A 21447-nucleotide genomic window follows, 5' to 3' on the forward strand; every position below is an offset into this window, starting at 1 on the left:
GATAGGTTTCTCCCTACACAGATCAAGCATGGGATGTTCATCAGGATTATCATCTGTAATGTAACTGCCCACAACATTTTGAGCTGCTGTGCTTGGCAAACATCCCATTTGACATTTTCATATTCAATCATGTTGAGGATACAAATGTGAGGGCACCAATATGGTTGAATATGATTCTTTCAATACCATTCATTCGCAGTCGTGAGCTCTGACCCGCATTGACCTTATCACCCCCCCTGGCTAAGTGACCTCTCAGTGGGTGGCCTCCATACTGACCGACGTAAAGCATGAATCAACTCAACTGCATGGTCTTAGATAGCTAGACTTATAAAATGAAATGATATATCTTTGAGGTTGATAATATGATGATTTTTGGAGGGTGAGAAGCAGACTGGGGGGTCTTTTGGGTCGTTGAAGCATTGCAATGCATTCTAAAATGCCTAATTGTTCCAAAATGATGACAAACCTTAAGGAAATGTGGTTGTCATTATTTTTAGGGAAATTTGTCACCAGCAAATCCATAGCGGAAACATTAAAAGGAACAAAAAAAAAGGTAGAATAATGATTTAAACAACAGTGGGCCCAGTGATAACATTTCAACATAATAACTTAATGAATAGTATTTATTTTTCTTTTTTTTTAGGATGAACATAAATATTATATCTAAATAATCTGTGCTGCACAGTCAGTTTTGGAATTTCCTCATTGTTTACAACTCTGTGCGCAATTGTGAATGGACTATTCTGAATGTTTTTGTTTTGCTTTCTTTTTTAATGTTAGTCTAACCTGAATAATAACTGCATATAAACTTGGCCCATATGTTTGGATAAATTGCTTTTGTTGATCAAACTGAATTCATTAATTGATATTTGTTCCAGATTAAACAACACAATGGCATGAGAAAGTCTGGCCTGGTCTGGATCCTGACATTTTTCAGGCAACTGCAGTACTTCTGACTTTCTGGATTCAATTGGAACTGGTATGTAAACACTTCTGTCCTTTATACACTTTTTGATCACATGAAACCTAACAATTGACCAATAATGACTTGTTATTGTAAGGATGTTCTCAGTGGGTAACAATACTATATAAATGTTTCACAGTTGAGCACGCTACATTAGAACTATGTGAGTTTAATGATTGAGTTGTTCATGGGAAGAAATCTGCAGGTCGAACTGTTGTGAATGTTTATTCAATCCTGGTGTTTATGAAGAGGGAGTTTGAAACTTAAGCCCTAATCACACACATTTCTATGGTTCCATCCTACATTGTAGGCCAGAGGTTTCATTAAAACATAGCTGCAGGATTAGTGTGGATAAACCGACAAATCTGTCACAAAGAGAAAAACAAGTGAAATGAAGTCAGACATCAACAAGTCTATTGAACACATTGTGCGTCAGTTCTTTTAATGTCAATATCCAGAACAAACAACTGCACATCAAAAAAGCAATGTTATGGAAAAGACATTTCAATCTTTGTAAACCTGAGAGTATCTTTTTTTTGTGACCCGTTCATTCGTCATAGTCTTTGTTTTGCCTTTCTTTTCGACCAAAAATCAACTACACATTGCTACAAAAACAGAATGTAGGTAACACACAACAAAGAAAACTACGCACAAAAGATAGCAAAGAATGAAACCACAAATACAAAACAAACCATAAAAACACAAAAACATCAGATTCAACACCATGTGTATTAAATTAGACAATAAATAAAAATTCATTTAATTTATGTAGCGTATTTATTGCTGCCGAGAAAGAGCTCAAATAGAAGTGCTTGTAATTATTAAGAACATTGCAGATGATCCATTATGAGAAATCCCATTAGGATCCATTTGGTCAGTTTGGAAAGAACTATAGAACAAGTATTTTCTAATTTTATTCAACTAGGCTATCAACCTGATCAAGTCATTTTATGTAGTCTACCAATTGCAGGATTTCTCCGCTAGTCTCTGTAGACAGGGGTTATCTGTCGGGGGGTCACGTGAGGTGGGTGGTAGGAGTCGTACGACCCCTGTACGCCGTACCCGGGCTGAGACGGGTACAGGCCGTGGTCCACGGGGGACGGGGAGTAATGCGACGGGGCTAAGTAGTGAGGTGAGGCCTCCTGTTTGGAGACCAGGTTGCTGCTGATGCTCAGAGGTGGAGTAGGGGGACCCTCATAGGGTGGGGTCCCCACCCCACCAGCATTGTACTCATTGGGCGAGTGGCTCTCATACGCCCCGCCCTTCATGGCCCTAATGTGGAGCAGGTGAGCCGAGTCGAAGCTGCCGTAGGGTGGACTCGGCAAGCCCGGGGAGGAATAGCTCGCCATGCCGCCCAGAGGCACGGCCGCCGGGCGGACTCGATCTGTTTGCGGCGTTGCAGACAGCTGAAGACACCCCGCCACTAAGTTGGTGGTGGGTTGTGAAAGGCCTTTGCATAGGGTCTCCATAAAGGCCCTGCTCTCCATGGAAAGACCTCCTTCTAGGGCGGTGGAGAGGGCGCAGATGTAATTACGGGCGAGGCGCAGAGTCTCGATTTTGGACAGTTTTTGGGTTTTGGAATGACATGGCATGATGCTGCGGAGGTTTTCAAGAGCGTCGTTTAGGCCGTGCATGCGCGAGCGCTCCCTGGCGTTGGCCTTGACCCGACGGGCGCGGAAGCGCTCCTGCCTGGCTTTGGTGGCCCGCTTCCTCTTAGGGCCGCATTGACTGGATTCATTTTCGCCCTCCAGGACTCCCTCTTCTTCCTCCTCCTCTTCTTCCTCCTCTTCCTCGTCTTGCTCCGCGTCCTCGCTGCCCTCCTCCTGATGGTTGACGGCGTGCGCTCGACAGCGGTGCGAGGTCACAGATACGTCGCCGTCGGGTGAACTCATGTCGGCCTCTAGCCACTGCACGGGGCTGACGTCCTCCGCTCCTTCCTCTTGTCTCGCGTAGGGCTTAATCATCATCGTATCTGTAAACGTCACATAATAACCCAATGTCAGTTGTCATAAAATACTTGGAGACTTTCTTTTCACAATCTTAGGAGATTAAATCTATTGAAGATAAAGTTACTGTGAGCAAAATATTCATTCTGGAGAACAGTTCTCATGTTGTTTGTGAGCATTTAGTCACCCATGAAAAAGTATTTTGCAGCTTTACACAATCTATACACACAATTAGTACCATTCTGTTTCCCTTTTACGTATGTCTGAAGCTACCCTCTAAGTATTTACGGACTCTTTATATTTTAATGTAGAGGTGCAAACATTAACCTGGCTATTCTATTGCAGAGCATGTTACTTTTGACTATTCCCATTTATATAAAGGTTGTGATAAATTATTCAAGTAGAAGTTATAGAACAGCTGTAAGTCAATTCAATTTTTGACAATTTTGATATAATAGTGTAAAAAAATAGGTAACATAAGTCAGTTAAATGAAATGCTTTTTCTGGTAGTTGAGGTTTTCATTGCTTTCAGCACTGGACAGCGCTCCTTCGTATACACTTGCTTTTTAGCTGAAACATTGTGCATCCAGAAAGTAAACTTCGATATGCTTTCCAATCATCCATCTTTGCTATCCTATTCCTGTTCCTTGCCCCTCTTCCTCATTTAGTTGTAATCCCACTCAATGTCTGAACTGGTAAAGCCCCGGAAGATAAAGTCACTGACAGGTTGCAACTCCAATCTGGGCCATCGTAGGATTTACTCTGCGGATGAAGCGGCCAACACGGGATTAAAACGGAATCCTGACCAGCCCAGATCAGACGGAGACAATTCTGGATGAATTGAGATGCATCAGCAAATGCCCAAACATGACGTTCCTCAGTATGAGTTATATATATATCTATATATAAAGTTTCTATTTCCAGGCATTTCAAGAAAACTTGCTTTAATTTCCTGATAATCTTAATTTGTAGTCCTTACTTAAAAATCTCTCTCAAACTAATCCATCAGTGTTCAGTTTGACAATTTAAACACATTTGGACAACCACATAAAAGAATGCAAAAGACGTACCGGGACTTTGTAAGTTGGTCGGAGAAGCTTTGTTGCATCCAACGGTCACACTTTGACTTGTCTGGCCATCAATCAGAGATGTTTGGCTGTGTGCCTCCACAGAGCTGCAACTCATTCTCAGTGAGGGTCACCCTGCAAGGGCTCTGGCTTTAACCTCCACGGATAAGCTCCTCCTCCTTGCGCCCCCCGCCCGCCTCACCCTATCTCCGCCATCCAAGTTACGCGTGGCCGGCCCGTGGCTTGAGGCCCAAACGTTGCCCCCCGTGCGTGTCTGCATGCGGCGCGCGTGTGCGTGGACACCCTTTGTTGCAGCGAGGCAGCACGTTTGGGGAGACGCGCTCAGCGGCCTGAGCTTAACTGTATGTGACAGCTTGAAGTTGCATGTGAGCAGGTGTTTGCTGCATGCCCTCTTGCAGCCTGCCTGCCTGCCTGCCGTCCCTCCCTCAACAGTGGCCTGCTAAACTGTTGCACAAGGTCATCTCGCCCAAGAGGCAACTCATACCAGATGAGGTGTACAATTTAATTTTGGGTTTCATATAAAGTTTGGCCCCCCCGATGCTCAAACCCTAAAGTGGGTCCCATGTGTCAGAAAATCCACCCCGAAGAGCAGAAGTGCTTGTTATGAAATTCAGTGGTAACTTTTGACAGTTTAATTTATGCATTGCTCCGAATTATTAGATAGAACTATTCCGAATTATTAGATAGAACTAGAATTATTAGATAGAAGTTTCTAAAGAATTTCTATATTGAAATGATGGAAAATGGTCTGTTGTTGATTGGTAAGTCATATTTACCAAAATCAGAAGCTATTTTAATTAAAACCATCTTAAGAGGACTAGTTACATTTTAGTATAGAATCCTTTATTTGAGAGTAGCTTTACAATTCTTGCATACATTGAATTTGTGAGTTTTTGGAGAGTTTTTGCTTGAATTTCTTTGCATGGGGTCAGAATAAAGCACAAGTTTCAAACTAAAGGACAAAGCTAGCCCATCACATTATCATAAATTGCATCATATGTATGTCTCTTTCTAAAATATAAAACTTGTCTGTTAAAAAACTTTGAAATCTCACAATTACATCCCCAATGTAAAATATGTTATATAATTTCTTAACTTTATTGACATAATTTATTCCATCATTATTAATGACCACAAGTTCCACATCCATGTATCCTTCTGTTTTATGTTCAAAATTATTTCAGGTGTTCATACATTTTAAATATACGTATTGGTTTCGTTCAACAAAAATGATGATCTAGAGTTTACATATTCAACTTTTGAATGTAAATCGCCATGTTTTTAATGTACAAATACATGTAACTATTTAGAAGAATTACTCACACATCCTGGACAAGTAAGAGAATGCAGTGTTTAGATTGAAAGTATGTCCTCATCCAATTTTTGGACATCACGTGATGATTTGGGTTTCGGGGAATCAGTGTTTGGAATGTGAACGTCAAGAGGACTCTAGTCTGTGCCTCTTGACGTTTAGCCTAACGCAAATGGGCAAAGTGTGTGTTGATTTTCACACTGGGGTCTCAAGCCTCACTCATTCCACACCTGCAGCCTGCGTTGGGAATAGCAATGTTGGGCCTACCGCCTCCCCAAGAGGAAAGCAAGCTTGCTGAGACCTTGTGTGCTTTGGCTATTCTCTGCCATGCTGAACTACATCAATTTGTGTCATTTCAGTGCATGCTGTTTTGGTTTTGAGAGGTACCCATATTTTTTTTTTTTGGGAGGGGGGGGGGGCTTATTTTATACAAACATATGTTCAAACTGTGCTGCATATGTTCATTCGTGGCCACTTCATTAGGTACAGCTGCACATTCTGCACCAATCTATTAACATCATTTGGTATACATGATTTGAAATGTGAGTTGTTATTTACAAGCATGTTCCTTAGTGTAATTGAAGTTGTATCTCAAGGTACCTTAAGATTCATTTAAAAAAAAAATATTGACCACTATGTCATCTCTTCGTGTGTGGGAGTTTCATGTATTTGAAGTAGTCATTTTTAAAAAAAAAAAATCTAAACTAACTTCTATCTCCCCTCTGAATGTGTGTATGTGTGTGTGTGTGTGTTTATGTGTGTGTGACAGTGGGGGAAAAGAGGCTTCTGTCCATCTGTTGTATTCCAAGTCCAATGAGAGAAATCATCGTCATTGCATGAGGAATGCATATATCTGTCTTGGATGGAAAAGCCATCTTTTTTTGGAGTTGCAGCCATTATTGGATATAACAAATTTGACAGGTTGCTTCTCCAGGGTTAAGGTGCATATTGGAAATGCCACCATCTAGTGTTACAAGTAATTATAAAGAGGAAAATGAGATAATGACAGTAGAAAATGATTGGATTGCAGTGTGCCTTATATCATAGCAAAACTTATAGTTAATACTACAACTTTGTGAGAACATTATATGCTATATTTTGTAGTCACCTCTGTAATACAACTATTCACATTTTTACCTACTTGATCATTAGTGGTAAGATTTAACAGGCTAGAAACATTGTTTAACACAGCAAATTCCTTATTAAGCAAATAGTTCAAATTTCAAGTTGTATGAGTTTTGCTTTTCATTTTTTGGCTTTCATTTCTACTTCAAATGTTATTATTTTCAACCGTCTTGACGTTGTAATGTGACTTATGTCTCGTTTTATTAGTATTGTTGGATTTGCATGTGCCGTAAAGCCCTTTGACTTAACTTAATATCGCCTTATCTTAAAATCTTGCTTGTCGAGCCCTGCAGAATACCAATTTCTACAAATACGACCTCACCACCATAGTTAGGTTTGCCATCTGTGAGGTGCATAACCTGTGGCCGTTAAAGTGACCAATGGAGTGTTTGTGAGGGCAAGCTGAACTACAATAATAGCAACAGTGTACGATTGAACGTTTTAAATACATGCAACTCACTCAACAGAGACTGTGACTCTCCATATGTGTGCATTCACTTCAAAAAGTATATTATGCTAATAGTGTCCACAATATGGAGAGCCTACAAAAAGTGCAGAGAATGAACGCTGCTGCGAGTTTCATGGTCCCCCGTCAACTTTTCAATTGACCCACATCCACGCCACACTTGAACCTCCCTCCAGCCCGGTGCCGACCCGGGGGAGATTGGGGTGATGTTGACCATGTGTGTCCCCCCCCCTGCTAACCATCTCATTGATGGACCCCAGGACTGGATAAAATAGAGCCCCGGAGCCCACCCCCTCCGCCTCACTAAACCCCCTTAACCCCTCGGCAAAGCCGCTGTCGGCCCCCCGTCGAGCGTGCTCATTGGCTGACCGCCTTCAGGCGTCCCCTTTTTCACGGGCCCTATTGTCTGGGCCCGTAAGCAGCTTTGTTTCTGCATGTGCAGCTGGGCTAGCCCCTCGCCGCCATTAGCCGCAACACGCTACACACAGAGCGGGATAATATAATTACAAAACAAAAGTCAGGTGGCTCACGAGATCTGCCAGGAGAAGCCAATTTGGGGGAGATGCGTGGACACGCTGGCGGGTGGCCAGCTATAATTCGATTATGAACTTGTGCGAATGACAAAAGAAACAATTGAATCTTTTTTTTTGCTTTTATTTGCCCCACCGTGCTTTAATTCAATTCCATTCGAGCTGCAAAAAAAAAAAAAACGCAACCGTGAAAAGAAAGAAGATTTACTCTTCCAATTTAGTGGTCACCCGCTCAGGAAATTCAATATTCCGCGAGAAAATTGCCGAAGAAATGATCCCCCCCTCCGACTGCATGTGAGGCCCGGAACAGATGAATGACGGCGGCTCAGACTTTTTGCTGCAAACTGACGGCTCTTGTGCTCTCATTGTGTGCGAGTGCACACCGAGCCAGTGTCAGACAATGGGATCAGTGGCAGATCCATCTCCTGTAATGCTTTCTTTAAACACGGCTGCAAGTGTGTCCCCCTGTTTTGTCGGCAGACCCAAATTTATCCTGTTAGTCACCCTAGATGAGTGAAAAAGACCAAAATCGACCCCCATCCCAGCTGGACACACACACACACATTTATATGTGCACGCACAAATGTGGCAGCTTTATAGACAGCTGATATGAGCAGGTTTAGCTGGTGACTACTGTTTGGAGCAGGTCAAGCATAATAGCATCGGTTAATGTCTTTTTGTCTCCGCGGTCCGTTCCGTACGCAAAGACTGTTTTTTGGGGCTCTCCCAAAAAGACAATAAGCAATTGTGTCATATAGACATGCGCGTTCTACTCCAGGGTTGGTGTCAGTTTTGTACCCGCTCGGGGTGTGTAAATGGCCATTTTGTGCCTCATTAGGCACAGTTGGATCCTGTCCCTGAGAGAGCGCCACATTCTCATGCTCAGTGTCTTTTGCCAGTAATGTTTCAGTGTAAAAGGACTATTTTATTTAGGTACTGCAGAACCCAAATCGTGTAAAAATGGATTGAATCACAACATGGGAGAGTGCATTTAAAGTGGAATTCTTTAATTCATTTCATTTTGGACATTTTTATGGTGGGAGAAAGAAGCAAATGATATCAAGGTAGCAGTTAGAAGAACCTGACGGTCTGCATCTTTGAAGAACGTTCTTCTGGGTGAATGGGCAAAATGTATTCTCTTCATAAACACTTCAGCAACTTGATGAAATACTTTGTAAAGTCGACAGTTGATGTGAAGAGTAGTAGTTTTGATGAAATAACACAGTTACTTTTGTCAATCTACGTCATCATTACACCACAGACAAACCTCCTAATAGAACGCAGTAAGCAAGCCACCATCTTTTACCCATTCAATATGGCGTTCTCGGACCGCACAAAATGATGCGGCGGGCCAGATTTGGCCCGCGGAACGTCACTTTGATACCATGATCTACGTCATCATTACACCACAGACAAACGTCCTAGTAGAGCGCAGTAAGCAAGCCACCATCTTTTACCCATTCAATATGGCGGCGGGACAATATGGGGCGTGGTTACGCCCATTAGCGACGTAGGTGCGTAAATTACGCTCATGCGCAATCCCTCACCCTTTGGGACAGCCATTTTTTCGATGCTGACGGACGGTTAGCACGAGGAGGTAGGGTGTAGAGCAATTTACTCGCCTAAGTGCATTTTAACCACGCTATCGGGAGATTTTTTCGGAAACAATTGAGCCTAAAACGCCAACAGATATGTTAGTTTAATGCCAGGTTAAACACACCGTCGATAACTTAAGTTTCGGCTCCTTTTCCACAGTGGCTGTTTACTCCATCCAGCTATCTTAGCATTAGCGTCACGATGATGCTCCCCATTTGACTTAAAAAAAAGGGGTTTACGCATTTTCTCTTCATTATTGAGTCGTTTAGAAAGACTTCTAATCTAATCAAACAAAGTCGAGACATCAACGGACAGTTTGTTGGGTAAATGCTCACTCAAAATGATATCCAGAGGCTCGATTTAGTTCCTGATGTATTGTATGTAATGATAATTTTCATTATGAGTGCTTCCAATTTGTTATTCTGTTTTCACCCCAAAAGAATCTATTCAAAAATTGCCAAACCAACTTTCTCTCAGTTGTTAATCTCAGTCTTTATATTATTCACCTTGTCTGCAAAAGGGAAAATAGCTTGGAGCACTCACTAATTTATATTCCATTCATTATTTGTCTTGATTGTTTAACTGTTGAATCTCAAATGTCGTTATGTTAACTTTTTCTTCTTCTTTTTTTTTGCACATCAGGTCTGTGTCTAGAGAGTGGGTTGTCTCTAAGCGATCTTCCCACTTGAAGATGTGGCATCTCTAAATTCTGCACTTTGGATTCATCTGGGAGGTCAGTGTATTTGTTTATTGTAGAATATCCAAGTATTCATCCAAATTAAAAGCTTATGTAACTCAGATGTATTTTATTTGCATGTGAGGTTTCATTGACTAAAGTTGCAATTTTCTCCCTCTCTCATAGGTCCAGTCCAGAGTTCTCTGGCTCATTGTGGCAGTGATGGATACATTCAACAACTTCATTTCATCATTTTAATGAATAAAGAGATTTGTGTTGCAATTGTCCTTTTTAAAACACTTGGTGAAAAAAGACCTAAAACCCCTGCATGGGTCTTTTTTCTTTTAAATTTTCCCTGTTTGTCTGAATTATTCTAATAAAAAATTTACCTAAGTTATTTTCTGAATATTTTTTTCTATAAGTAAAATGGGGCAAAAATTTTCATAAGTATTTTTTGATTTTTTTTATTCTAAGTTTTTTTTTTTTTTAAATGCTTAGGGGGGGAAAAACCCCAATAAATAGGAATAAGACTTGGGGAAAAATAAATAAAAGTATTTTTGCTATTGGGGTTTTTTTTCCCCCCCTAAGTGTGAATATTTACAGGTTGAGAAAAGCAATTTCAATGTGATGGAACTTTTAAGTGTGCAATGCTTTCCTGTTAATAAAATGCTTTGAACTAGACATGTTACTTGCATATTTGTTAAGTCAATGTGATGAATAAGACATTTATGCATTTCAAGAACATTTTTATTTTTTTTCCACACAAAAGTTACAATCAAAGTTGGTTTGCATAGATCATCCAGCATTTGAGCAGTGCCAACTTCCATCAGTAAATGGACAAAACTCTTCCTCCCCCTTTGGTGGAAATCTGGAAAAAAAGCATAATAGATAAGTCCAACATCAAATAAATTACAGATTGCTATTTAGTCATGTAGTATACCTGTCATCAGGAAGGCCCTTCATCCCACTGCAAAATTAAAGCCACAGCAAGAAAAAAAGGGATGTTAGACATACTCCTCTGATGGCCTTGCTGGTTCTTTTGGGCCATGGCTTCAAAAATGACAAGTTTTTATAACGGGGATCTCCAACTGCAGTTCTTGAGGGCTCCTATCCAGTCTTTATTTTCCATATCCTTCAATACCTAAATCAAATAATCAGGATCTTGATCATTTGATTCAGATGTGGTGGGAGGTATGGAAAACATACTGGACAGGTCCCCTCGAGGAGCAGAGTTGGTGACCCTGAGGGTGTCAAAGACTGCCGTCCTCCAACGTCCACGTCATAGACCATCAGCTCACCGTGTCACTTTTCTTTAGCATTGATTTGGTCAAGCTGGATGGACCCTGAAGAGAAGTAAGATACAAAATGAGTAGGTTTAGTACAAAGTACATGAAAATACTGAATACAATAACCTGAAAAACTTGGGTCCTACCTCATCCACAACTTCGGCCTTGACTTCTTTGGTCTTCAGCGATTTTGACAGCTTTCACCTGCTTTGCCACCATCTCCATTGCTTTAAACCTTTACAAAAAAGCACAGCATGATTAGGTTATTTTTTGTTTAACCATTTTGATGCACAAATGACCCGCATTCATTTCCTCATGTCATTTCACCCTGGATGAGTTTTTCCAGTCATTTTTAAAAGATAAATATCCCAAAAAGTCAGTGCTTTCATTTTTCTCTTCATACAGAGGGAAAAATGTTTTTTTTAACCATATGTTTAAAGCTGAGTTGAAAATAAACTCAGCACTATCATTGAATGAATGTCTTAAGTTTTGTCAAAACTGCATTTAAAAATAAAAATTAAAAAGGTCCAAGCACTGGGATCTTCCTTTAGGAAAGTGAAGGGCAAAAGGCATATCATCTTTAAGTGTACTATTAATTCCTTATGTGGGTGAGTAAACCACACAGGTTCTTGCTATAGAAAATCTACTTTAGATCAGTTTGTGTTTTCATTCAACATTTGAATGCATCATGAAAAACGAGCCAATTGAGCAAAGCCTTCATTTACTGAAGGCTGATATTTAATGATTAAATGCACAGAGAAAGTAGAAACTAGTGTTTTTTTAAATGACAAACCTTCGCTGACAAACAGCTCGTTATGGCGTCGAGAATATGGTCCTTTAATGGCCACATTCTTGATGTTTCCAAGCGATCTATGCTCGTTGAAGAACTGAAACAAACAATGGAATAATTTCTTTTTAAACATAAAGAGTTACAGGTAATGCAATGTAGCCAATTTGTTTGCAAACATTTTTCGGTTCCATCCACGCTGAGCTACAGCACGAGATTGAAGCATGCTCCCGTCAAAGAGCACTCTCAAATCAGAACTGGGGCTTTTATACCCCCGAATGACAACGTACCGAATGCACTGCATTGTCCTGTACGAAGTTCATCAAGTATTTCTTCGGCAAATCGTCACTTCGGAGCCGCTCTGCAGTCCACTGCTATAAGGGCTCCTGGCTAATTCGCCATTTTGAAGACTGGCGGTGGCCACTCGAACTCTGACCTCAGTAACGCCCATTGACCTCGGTAACGCCCACTAACTTTGGTAACGCCCATTGACCACGGTAACGCCTATTAGAAACATACACACAAAAATACATTGTTTTCAAAATAACGTGTATTAGACTAATACACGTTATTATGAAAACAATGTAGTATTTTTTGTGTCTATTTTTTGTTCATTTCACATTTGCGCCATCAGTATTGCTACTTATGAGCGGTTCAGAAAACGAGATGAGAAATCTGGAAGCAGCACAACCAGGGGAAAAGCAATTAAAGGAAGATGACAGACAATTTGAAATTATTTGATATGTATTTATAGACAAAATATAATTAACATCAGTCTGTGATTCAGATAGTTTTTATGCCAGCAGAGAAGGCCTTGCAGGCCCCGACAGTCCATCACAGATTGGGATACACTTGTTTGAGCCACTACTGGAATTGCTTTAATAAAGCAGATTCATGTCAACACAATATTTGATCAAGTTTTTAAGGTACAGTGTCCATTTTCTTTTCTTGTTTTTAAATGTAGGAGTGTCATAACAAACTACTCTAGACTTTTGTGTGGCTTATTTAGTTCCTTGGTGTTGCGGGAAAGGCACTGCCAATATATTTCTTGCCATCGCCATAGTTAGAGTTATCCCAAGTGTAGGTTTGGATGATTAGTTCCTTTCCACCCAGACTCAGACGACATCTGTCAGAATAAAAAAACAATTTGTGGTGACAATTTCCAGTTATTATTGGCAGACCATGCAGAATGACACTCACTGTTTTCCAGGCTTGGTGATGTAACACAGGCTGTAAATGGCTAAGTCAAATTCAGGGCTGCAGCCAATGACTGCAGAGCCCACCTGCTTGAAGTAGCCATCCCATTTGAATTGCATTCCCAGGACGTCCGGGTACGTTGTCCACTACGAATGGGAAGATAAGATAGACTGTAAAGGAGGTGCCTTATATGTGGGATACAGCTCTTGGAAGTGAAAATTTTTGTTTACGGGTCCGTCGAAGCTGTGGCTGTAGTAATTCAGAAGTCCTCTTTTCTCAAGAAGGTAAAACTGGATCCAATTGTGGAAGCCTGAGACCTTGCCACCCTTGATCTCACCTGGAACAAAAAAAATACTATATGTAAACCAGCAACCAGGTCAAACTATTGAAAGAACATCACAAGCAAGAACTTGTGTGCTATTACAGGCTGAAGGCTGCCCTCTACTGGCTCAACTTCAATCCCATTTTCCTCCCACATCCCAAAAAACATGCAGGGTAGTCTAGTTGAACACTCTAAATTGCCTTAGGTATGAGTATGATCGGGAATGGGTGTCAGTAACTAGCTGGGATTGGCTCCAACACCCTCTTGACCGTTGTGAGGATAAGCGGTTCAGAAAATGAATGAAGGAATATTATTACCAACCTGCAAAAATGTGCTCAAATCCACTGGAATCCATCTTCCTGTTGTTCCTAGAGTACAAGCCGAACCACATCATCTTCAGGTCGTATATGAATTCTTCCTCTGATGCATAGATGCCTTCAAGAAAAAAAATTGGATCAATATGATTGAACAGTCAAGCAGGTTTGAGAGCACTGCATGTATCTGGAATGACCTACCCTTGGTGTACAAGAAGGCAAAGAGTTCTCGGCCCAGCTCTGTGTTGGACATGGTCTCCCTGAGGAAGACGTCCTCCTCAGCCTTCTCCTGAGCAGTGACATCCTCCGCCTGTCCTGTCATTCTATTATAGTTGTCTAACAAAGCCACAAGAGCTGCAAAGGTGGGCCTGGAGAACAGAGCCTTCTCATCCAGAAAGCGGAAAAGGCTGCAAGTATAAAAAAAAAAAAAAAAATTGAAATGAAGTCACCAAACTCCAATGGAGATGTTTCAAAGCACCATAAAAGCATCTCACGGGCGAGAAGAATGATCAGTCTGGGAGCCGGACTGAGATCCTGGGATCAAAACCTGGGGGTCCAACACCAACTGACTTGCAGATGCTTTGTTGGAGTCCAGAGCGTAAAGTGCTTCTGAAATGGACTTGATCTCAGAGTCGGTGATGGTGGAACCACCTCCGGTTTGGCCACCTGTAGATGTATACGTGGACATTTATGTTAATACATGACATGGTTCGGACTCCAGACTCATAATTTGCTGACACTGAGTGACTCAAAATCTTGAATAATATATAATAGTTGGATGGATTACTTTCTCACAGTAATTAATTATAGGTAAGACAAATGATGCAGTTGTTGCGTGTACGCAATGTAATAACTGATATTAAAAACCATGGCCCCATTTGAATGTTATAATTCATTTGTGGCACCATAAGCCCTTTCTTTGACATTAATTTTACGTTGAACAGAGATTCATTTGACTTCTCTCTTACCATTGCACACGTTTGCATAGTCGCTGCAGCAGTTGTCGTGTTGCATGCACTTGGAATTGCAATGGCACTTGTTTTGAGAATTGTATTTCTCATTGCATCGGCCTTGACACGATGTGGGTCCAGCTGTAAAAAAAAACAAACAAAAGAAAATAAACAACAGAAGAATTAACATACAGTGAATACAGTATACGATTCACGTGCTTTGTGGGATAATTTGATGTGATCAATCAAATTGGTGAGCGAATTAGTCATTCAAACAATGAAACTCATTTACAAGATCACCATCATGCTGCCACTTGCACACGTGTACTAAGACTTACCTTTACATTGGCTTGCATAGTCTGAACAGCAGTCTCTGAAACGCTCACATGAAGGATTACACTGACACCAATAATCGTTGTCAGTTCCGAAACCACAGCGACCCTGACATGAATCAAGGGAATCTAAAAGAAAAGAAAACACATCACCACCATGCAGATGTGTGTTGCAATTTCAATAAGAATGGAAATGGCATCTTACTACTGTATGCGTGACAGAGTAGAGTGAGCCAAACTGCAAAGACGGCAATGAGTGCCATCGTGCTTCAATGGAGACAAAGTGAATGAACCCTTGTTGTGGGTCTCCCTTTTAATAGAGCGCGGCCCATGAAGGATGTTGGCCAACCCACCAGGTAGGATTGCCTCACCAGATGTGCAAAATGCACTTTATACATGATTCCCACGGGTGTTTGCACTGGTTTAATAATTGTTTCATTTGTTTGACCTGAGATATATATTCTTAATGCGCAAACAAACTTGCTATCTTTTCCCTGGGAAGCAACACATCTGCTTTAGACAGCGATTCTAATTGAGTGGAAGAAGGAGAAGCAAAGACTGTGTTAAGTTGTTAGGGATAGTGGGAACTTTTTTTTTCTTCCTGTCTTTTTTAAAAATTTATTTAGGTCATCATTTTTGTTAATGGGAAGCTTGTTAAAGGCCTTAGCGCTATTCTTGGAATTATGTGTGTGAATTTTCTTAATTTTCATGATTTCTTCATTATTCAGCAGATATTTATTTTTCAAATTAAATGTAGGTGTCAAATACAGACAAGCTCGCATCAAGACATTTTTCTTACATTTTTGAGCTCGCCAATGTGACAGATGTTGTACATCACAACGCTTGTTCGAGAAAGCTCGATATATATATTTGTATAAAGTAATACATGTTAATATTAATATAAACAGAAATACAAATCAAGCTTCTGTAATGGCAGACTGCCCAGTCAGGGTTAAAAGTCATTATTTGTGCATTAAAGGGTTATTCCTTCAAGAATTATTTTTGCCCCTTTAGTTTATTGGGATGCTGCAGTTATCCTCCTCCACGAAAGAGGGCACTATAAAACCGTTTTTCAATGTTTCATTATTTTTGACACTTCTCGGCTTCCATTAACATCGTGGTTATTCAATGACATTCACGTTCTGAGTTCAATTCATCAGAGTTCCTGTTTAAAACATGTCATTCAGTTGTTTAGTAAGGAATCTCACTATAAATGTCAGCAAGGTAAGCAAACGGATACTTGATTCCTCACGGGTCATTTTTTTGCTCACTCGCGTCTGCATCCCTGATGTTTAATTCGTTTGGAGAATACCTGCAGGTTGGATAACGCAACGGCCTCACAGTTCTGGGGTCCTGGGTTCGAATCCAGGTCATTTCCATGTGGAGTTTTTGCATGTTTTCCTCGGTTTCCTCCCACATTCCAAAAACATGCATGCAAGGCTGATTGGACCCTTAGGCATAAGTGTGAGCGTGAATGCTTGCCCTTAGTCTCCATGTGCCCTGTGATTGGCTGGCCACTGATTCAGGGTATCCCCCACCTGTGGCCCCAGCTAGAATAGGCTCCAGCACCCCCTACTGCCCTTGAGATGATACAGCGGCTCAGAAAATGAATGCATGAATATTATTATTATTATTTGTATTTTATTGCTGGTCTGGTGTGTTCAGGTCAGCAGGCAGACTTTGCACACAGGATGTCCTCGTCTCATGGCAACGGACAAGAACCTCCTGGTCAAACTGAGAAAAAGCACTGGCTACACATTCATCAACTGCAAGAAAGCGTTGGAGAAGTTTGACAATGACGTAGCACAGGTTGGGATTCTACACTCACATTTATCTGTGGACATTTCTCAAATGGTTCACATTGATTTGTTGGGTTGGCAGGCAGAGGAATGGTTGCATCAGCAGGCCCAGAAAGAAGGCTGGAGCAAGGCAAACAAGTTGGAGGGACGCAAAGCCAAAGAGGGTCTTGTCGGTCTCTTTGTAGGAGATCAAGTAGCTGTGATGGTGGAGGTACATTTTTGGGGAGATGCAGTTACACTGATTATGAAATATTTAATCAACTTTTAATGCCTTTTTTGATGCAGGTCAACTGTGAGACAGATTTTGTAGCCAGCAATGAAAAGTTTCAGCAGCTGGTTAAAGATGTTGCCTTCACTGCTTTGGCTCATCACCAAAATAAAAGTCAAAGTAGGACAGGATACATCAAGGTGAGGAGACAATTTTGTATCCAGCTTTCTTCACCTGCTAGACTGTCATTGGAAGATTGCTTACGTGTCATTATGTGTCTTCCAGAGCCTTCTTGCATCTGACGAGTTGAGCAAACTGAGCATGTCAGATGGAGCCCCCCTCGCCGATCAGGTGGCTTTAAACATAGGTTAGTAAATTAGTCGTGCATTGATGTGTTAGTATTCTCAGAATACTGCACTCCTTGCAAGTTCGAGTTTTCGGCAGTATTTTTGTGTTGTGCTTAACAGTTTTGCTGAATTTGTTGCATTAAAATTACTCAGAGAAGTAAAATTTCATATTTTTTAACATCACTAATGGAGCAAATATCAAAATGACCTAATGCAAACTTTTGACTAATTAAGTGTTAGCGGTTTCTAACCATTTCCCAAACTTGTCCATTCCCAACAGGTCGCCTAGGTGAGAACATGTCAGTGAGGCGGGCAGTCACAATAAGCTTCCCTACCGAATGGCACATTGGCTCGTACGTTCACGGCGGCATGGCAAGCCAGACCCAAATGGCCATGGGACGCTACGGAGCTCTGGTTGTGTTCCAAGGCGGTAAAGAAGAAGAAAGAGGAATATTAGGTCGCAAATTGGGACAGCATGTTGTGGGAGAAGCACCCACATTGCTTGGCAACATGGATGACCTGCCGTGTGGAGAAAGTGAAACACGCCTCTTGCCTCAGACCTTTCTGGGAGACCCCAGCAGGACCGTGGCTCAGTTTCTGAAGGGTCAAGAAGCTCGTGTACTGGACTTTGTCCGATTTCAGTGTGGAGAGACCATCAGTGAAGTTGATTGATTGTACTAAGAAACAAATAAAAATAAGCAATGAAAACCAGAAAGACAATTTCAAATATATTCATTACAAAGTTTAATTAAATATCCATTAAAATACAGTTGTAGAAAACAGTCAAAGTTCAGCGTTGGGTTTCTTCATCTCCACCTAAGAGGCAACAACAACAACAAAATCAGAATCAACTTGTTTGTAATGCAGGTGTTCCAAAATTTTTGACCCCATTTCATAGGCCAATAATTCTGAGACAGCATAGATATTAATCCAAAAGCAGTGTAACATATACCTTTTAATTTGGGCTCACCATTATGTCCATTTTCCCAATGATTGTTGGGCTTTCCTAGTAAAAAAAAATACATGGTTTCATTAGAATGATCTCAAAATTGTTCCAGTTTAACAATGTGCATTTAAAAAAAAAACTAGTGGGTGAAAAGGGTAGCTAATACAAAATTTGATGGTTAAAACATTTAAAAATGTAATAAAATCATGCATCCAAATATACAAGGTGTCATATTCTGTTTGAAATTAAAAGATTGTGAAACATACCATGCCGTTTCTTTATCCAAGGACCACATTTTTTGTTCTTAAGCGATCTTCCACTCCCCGAGACTCCATTTCGTAGACCTAAGGATCACCACAGTTAGAAATGTTGTTAAACATAGACACAGGCGCACGTTAATTCACCTGAATGTTTACCCATGGATCCCCGGTTGGATTTCAACTCCTTATTTGTACACGTTGATTTATGAAATCCATTGCAATGGAAGCTAACGAACACACACTGTCCAATATCCTCAGGACACAATCCAGTCAAAGGCACACACTGTTGACCTCTAGGGCGGCTTTCCCCATCCAATAATTCTACATTCCCAAATTCTGCAGCTTCAACATTAGGTGCCAATTGGGCTATGGTTGGTATTCCATCTTGGTCAGCTTTGCAGGGACTTCCAGCCCGTCTTGCCACAGAATGAAAATCCTGGTTTGGGCTTTGTTCAGCCACGGGTTCAGAAGACCCATTTTCACCTCCATCTTCACTTGATTCTGAGAGGTTATGCTGCGAGCAAGGTAAGGGCTGGTTTTCTGAAGATCCAGACAATTCTGGGTTTTTAACTGGAGTCTGTACTGGATTTGTCTTCTCAACTGGGGGACTCGTGGCAGGCCATGGGTCTGATGATGGTTGACTGCCATTGGAGTTGGTTTCAAAATCATTTATTTTGGACAGCTTGTCTTTCTCATTGTGCTTTTCAATCCTTGGGGTCTCGACTAAGCCATTAAGCATTAGCCATTCCTTGTTAGGGATGAAAGGTGCTAAAGATTCCACAGACCAAACCGATTCGTTCACTTTCCTTTTCCCTGGAGAATGCAGTTTATAAGCAAAACTTTGTTTGGATGGGTCTGTTGCTCGGTCGGTTTCCAGGTCTTGAAAATAATTCGATACATGCTCACCTTTGTTCTGGGATTGGTTGTTGAAAATGCAGCCCTGGCCCAATGATGCTAGTTCTTTTCTGGATTCTAAAAGGAGCTCTTCAATTGTATCAATCTTGCTACATAAAATTCTATTATCAACCAGCACGGGAATATTTTTTGTGTCACTGGCACTTGGTTGAACAAACACTTCACCTTGCCTGTCACCATTGAAATCCAGCCGATTCTCATCACGGAGTTCCTTATCCGATTCTTTTGGAACCGCACCCCTCCAACGCATACAAATATCAGGGACAGGGGCGCTCCTCTCTTTCATATTCTCGTCCTCTTGTTGAGATGAGCTACATAGAGGGACAATGCTCTCTTGGGAACTCACTGACCACCGATTACAGTGGACATTCTTTTTGGGAGGGTTCTTTTCTGGATTGCTTACACTGGGGAGCCTGTTCTGGGTTTGCAACATTTCGTTTGGTAATTTTTTTTCAGTCATTTTATCGTCGTGTCGAGCACGACTGCCGAGTAGAGCGTCCACCTCGGCAGAATCTTTCTGGGAGCAAGAGCTGGAGGATGGAGAACATGAAGCCGTTCCTCTCCCGGATTCTTTGTCACTACATGAGCCCCTGGTAGGTTCTGTTTGGACCTGGGAGTTTGTGGTTTCCTTTACGGGGAGAGTACACGGAGAGCGAACTCGTCTGGGCTGGTTTGGGTTCTGGTACATCGGGCCTTGTAGGAAACGTCGATAGTCAACATGCTGAAGATGTGGGTGAGGCATGATGTATGGTTGAGGATCCATGTAAGGGGGAGGAGGGAATGGTGGCATCATCATACCATAGCCTGAGAAACAGTGGGAAATTACATTCAAAATAAATTTGTATATGATCACTAGCAACAGCAAATTATCATTCAAAAGATAGAGTTAACAGACTAAGTATGTTAAGCCATATACTAAAATAAATGTGCAAAGCATCCAATTACACAGGGACATTTTAAAAATTTAATTAACAAGAGTGGAAGAAGGGTTAGTAAGTTGGCCTCGCAATTCTGTGGACGAGGGTTTGACCCCAGGTGAAACATAATTTAGTCAAATAATTTTTGACATTGACAAACATGCACAGTGCAAAAATGACTGAACAACAGACTCTACACCTTTGAGTGAATTTTATTTCTTACCCATGCCTGGAAAGCCTGGAAAGGAGTTATAGGGGAAAGACATGGGCCACTGATAGTGGAAAAATGGTGGTGGTGGAGGAGGAGGGACATAGAAAACCGGTCTTGGATGGAGCTGGGGATGAGGTGTTTGATCTTGGCTTGGGCCTTGTGGTCCTGGGTCCTGCTGTCCGGTGCTTGGCAGACCTCCGCTGGCACGATACAGGGGGTCCTCTTCTGCTGGCAGGCGTGATGTTGCGGGTCGGTTAACAGCTGACATGGCTATCTAGGAAAATGACAGCCGTGAAGAGAAGTCATGTTACTTTCTAAAAAATTTAGAAAACAATCTCAAAGGCTCTATTGATTACTTGTGAGAAAAAAATGATAAAATCCACCATCACTATGGTGAATCTACACTTCAGACATGACTTCAATCTCTAAATCAATTTGACCATGGCTCAATTTACTAAAATGGACATTCATTTAAACTTGATGTTAGAATGAAGTTTCAACTGTAACCACAAAGTAACACCCAAATAAATACAATGAATTAAATAAATCCCCCAATTCAAGAAAAGTATTCAATAGTCTATTTGTTCTTTCTCACTCATCATGATGAACCATGAATTATATTCTCAAGAGATCCAGAGATGGCATTGCAATATTGCCCGTAAAGGTAGCCACTTCTTACCTTGAGAAGGAACCAAACCACAAAAAAAGCAAAGTAGGAACCACACAAACACACCTGACTTTAAGTAACTGCTGCTCTGCAGCTGTCCAAGGGTGTGGCGTTTTCCCTAATTTGAGTCAAAGCCAATCAGAAGTTATCTGTAGTTTATTGCAAACAAGTGTAATTCATTATTTTCTACACTAGTGGGAGTCACCCCATATAATACATGTTTTTTAAAGACCAAGCATTGAATCTGTTTCACTTTCCTAAGAGCACAATTCATTTTTATGATTAT

General features: G+C 41.1%; 4 protein-coding genes and 2 long non-coding RNA genes across 7 annotated transcripts; 2 read left to right on the forward strand and 4 right to left on the reverse strand.

The window, feature by feature from the left end:
• Positions 1-1376: 1376 nt before the first annotated feature.
• On the reverse strand, positions 1377-4154 carry LOC144203704 (neurogenic differentiation factor 4-like). Its single transcript, XM_077727270.1, has 2 exons — positions 3981-4154; positions 1377-2936 (listed from the first exon to the last, which is right to left on the reverse strand). Exons 1-2 carry the CDS (start codon positions 4093-4095, stop codon positions 1945-1947), a joined length of 1107 nt encoding a protein of 368 aa, XP_077583396.1. The 5' UTR covers positions 4096-4154; the 3' UTR covers positions 1377-1944.
• Positions 4155-8989: 4835 nt separating this feature from the next.
• Positions 8990-9981, forward strand: LOC144203511 (uncharacterized). Its single transcript, XR_013327701.1, has 3 exons — positions 8990-9028; positions 9670-9760; positions 9890-9981. It is a non-coding gene; the product is annotated as an uncharacterized LOC144203511 (long non-coding RNA).
• A 454-nt stretch (positions 9982-10435) lies between these two features.
• Positions 10436-11239, reverse strand: LOC144203494 (uncharacterized). Its single transcript, XR_013327698.1, has 3 exons — positions 11136-11239; positions 10644-11046; positions 10436-10571 (listed from the first exon to the last, which is right to left on the reverse strand). It is a non-coding gene; the product is annotated as an uncharacterized LOC144203494 (long non-coding RNA).
• Positions 11240-12587: 1348 nt separating this feature from the next.
• On the reverse strand, positions 12588-16366 carry endou (endonuclease, polyU-specific). 2 transcript variants are annotated; one of them, XM_077727014.1, is made up of 9 exons: positions 16204-16366; positions 14898-15020; positions 14578-14700; positions 14104-14275; positions 13811-14016; positions 13617-13730; positions 13204-13310; positions 12977-13119; positions 12588-12902 (listed from the first exon to the last, which is right to left on the reverse strand). In XM_077727014.1, exons 3-9 carry the CDS (start codon positions 14621-14623, stop codon positions 12782-12784), a joined length of 909 nt encoding a protein of 302 aa, XP_077583140.1. In that variant the 5' UTR covers positions 14624-14700; positions 14898-15020; positions 16204-16366; the 3' UTR covers positions 12588-12781. The 2 variants fall into 2 exon arrangements, with proteins under 2 accessions (XP_077583140.1, XP_077583139.1); XM_077727013.1 differs by lacking the exon at positions 16204-16366 and adding an exon at positions 15097-15241.
• Positions 15975-18033, forward strand: tsfm (Ts translation elongation factor, mitochondrial). The gene is made up of 6 exons (XM_077727015.1): positions 15975-16115; positions 16557-16700; positions 16773-16901; positions 16976-17098; positions 17184-17265; positions 17526-18033. Exons 1-6 carry the CDS (start codon positions 16068-16070, stop codon positions 17915-17917), a joined length of 918 nt encoding a protein of 305 aa, XP_077583141.1. The 5' UTR covers positions 15975-16067; the 3' UTR covers positions 17918-18033.
• Positions 17973-21272, reverse strand: LOC144203524 (uncharacterized). Its single transcript, XM_077727011.1, has 6 exons — positions 21174-21272; positions 20507-20768; positions 18596-20170; positions 18458-18535; positions 18198-18251; positions 17973-18061 (listed from the first exon to the last, which is right to left on the reverse strand). The coding sequence occupies exons 2-6, from the start codon at positions 20760-20762 to the stop codon at positions 18036-18038; spliced, it is 1989 nt and encodes a 662-aa protein (XP_077583137.1). The 5' UTR covers positions 20763-20768; positions 21174-21272; the 3' UTR covers positions 17973-18035.
• Positions 21273-21447: the final 175 nt, after the last annotated feature.

The sequence above is a fragment of the Stigmatopora nigra genome, chromosome 10, assembly GCF_051989575.1.
Source record: "Stigmatopora nigra isolate UIUO_SnigA chromosome 10, RoL_Snig_1.1, whole genome shotgun sequence".
NCBI lineage: Eukaryota > Metazoa > Chordata > Actinopteri > Syngnathiformes > Syngnathidae > Stigmatopora > Stigmatopora nigra.

What these genes read in the sequence shown, in the direction of transcription:
- endou (XM_077727013.1), bottom strand. Translation starts at nt 15,154, where the DNA reads ATGGCACTCATTGCCGTCTTTGCAGTTTGGCTCACTCTACTCTGTCAC. An exon ending in CTATGCAAGCCAATGTAAAG is followed by an intron (nt 14,701 to 14,897) that starts GTAAGTCTTAGT and finishes TTTTTTTTACAG; the next exon opens with CTGGACCCACATCGTGTCAA. An exon ending in GCCACAGCTTCGACGGACCC is followed by an intron (nt 13,120 to 13,203) that starts GTAAACAAAAAT and finishes TCCCATTCGTAG; the next exon opens with TGGACAACGTACCCGGACGT.
- LOC144203704 (XM_077727270.1), bottom strand. Translation starts at nt 4,095, where the DNA reads ATGAGTTGCAGCTCTGTGGAGGCACACAGCCAAACATCTCTGATTGAT. An exon ending in GACCAACTTACAAAGTCCCG is followed by an intron (nt 2,937 to 3,980) that starts GTACGTCTTTTG and finishes TGACGTTTACAG; the next exon opens with ATACGATGATGATTAAGCCC.
- tsfm (XM_077727015.1), top strand. Translation starts at nt 16,068, where the DNA reads ATGTCATTCAGTTGTTTAGTAAGGAATCTCACTATAAATGTCAGCAAG. An exon ending in GTAGGACAGGATACATCAAG is followed by an intron (nt 17,099 to 17,183) that starts GTGAGGAGACAA and finishes TGTGTCTTCCAG; the next exon opens with AGCCTTCTTGCATCTGACGA. An exon ending in TCAGGTGGCTTTAAACATAG is followed by an intron (nt 17,266 to 17,525) that starts GTTAGTAAATTA and finishes CATTCCCAACAG; the next exon opens with GTCGCCTAGGTGAGAACATG.
- LOC144203524 (XM_077727011.1), bottom strand. Translation starts at nt 20,762, where the DNA reads ATGTCAGCTGTTAACCGACCCGCAACATCACGCCTGCCAGCAGAAGAG. An exon ending in TCCAGGCTTTCCAGGCATGG is followed by an intron (nt 20,171 to 20,506) that starts GTAAGAAATAAA and finishes ACTGTTTCTCAG; the next exon opens with GCTATGGTATGATGATGCCA. An exon ending in TGGTGAGCCCAAATTAAAAG is followed by an intron (nt 18,062 to 18,197) that starts GTATATGTTACA and finishes GTTGCCTCTTAG; the next exon opens with GTGGAGATGAAGAAACCCAA.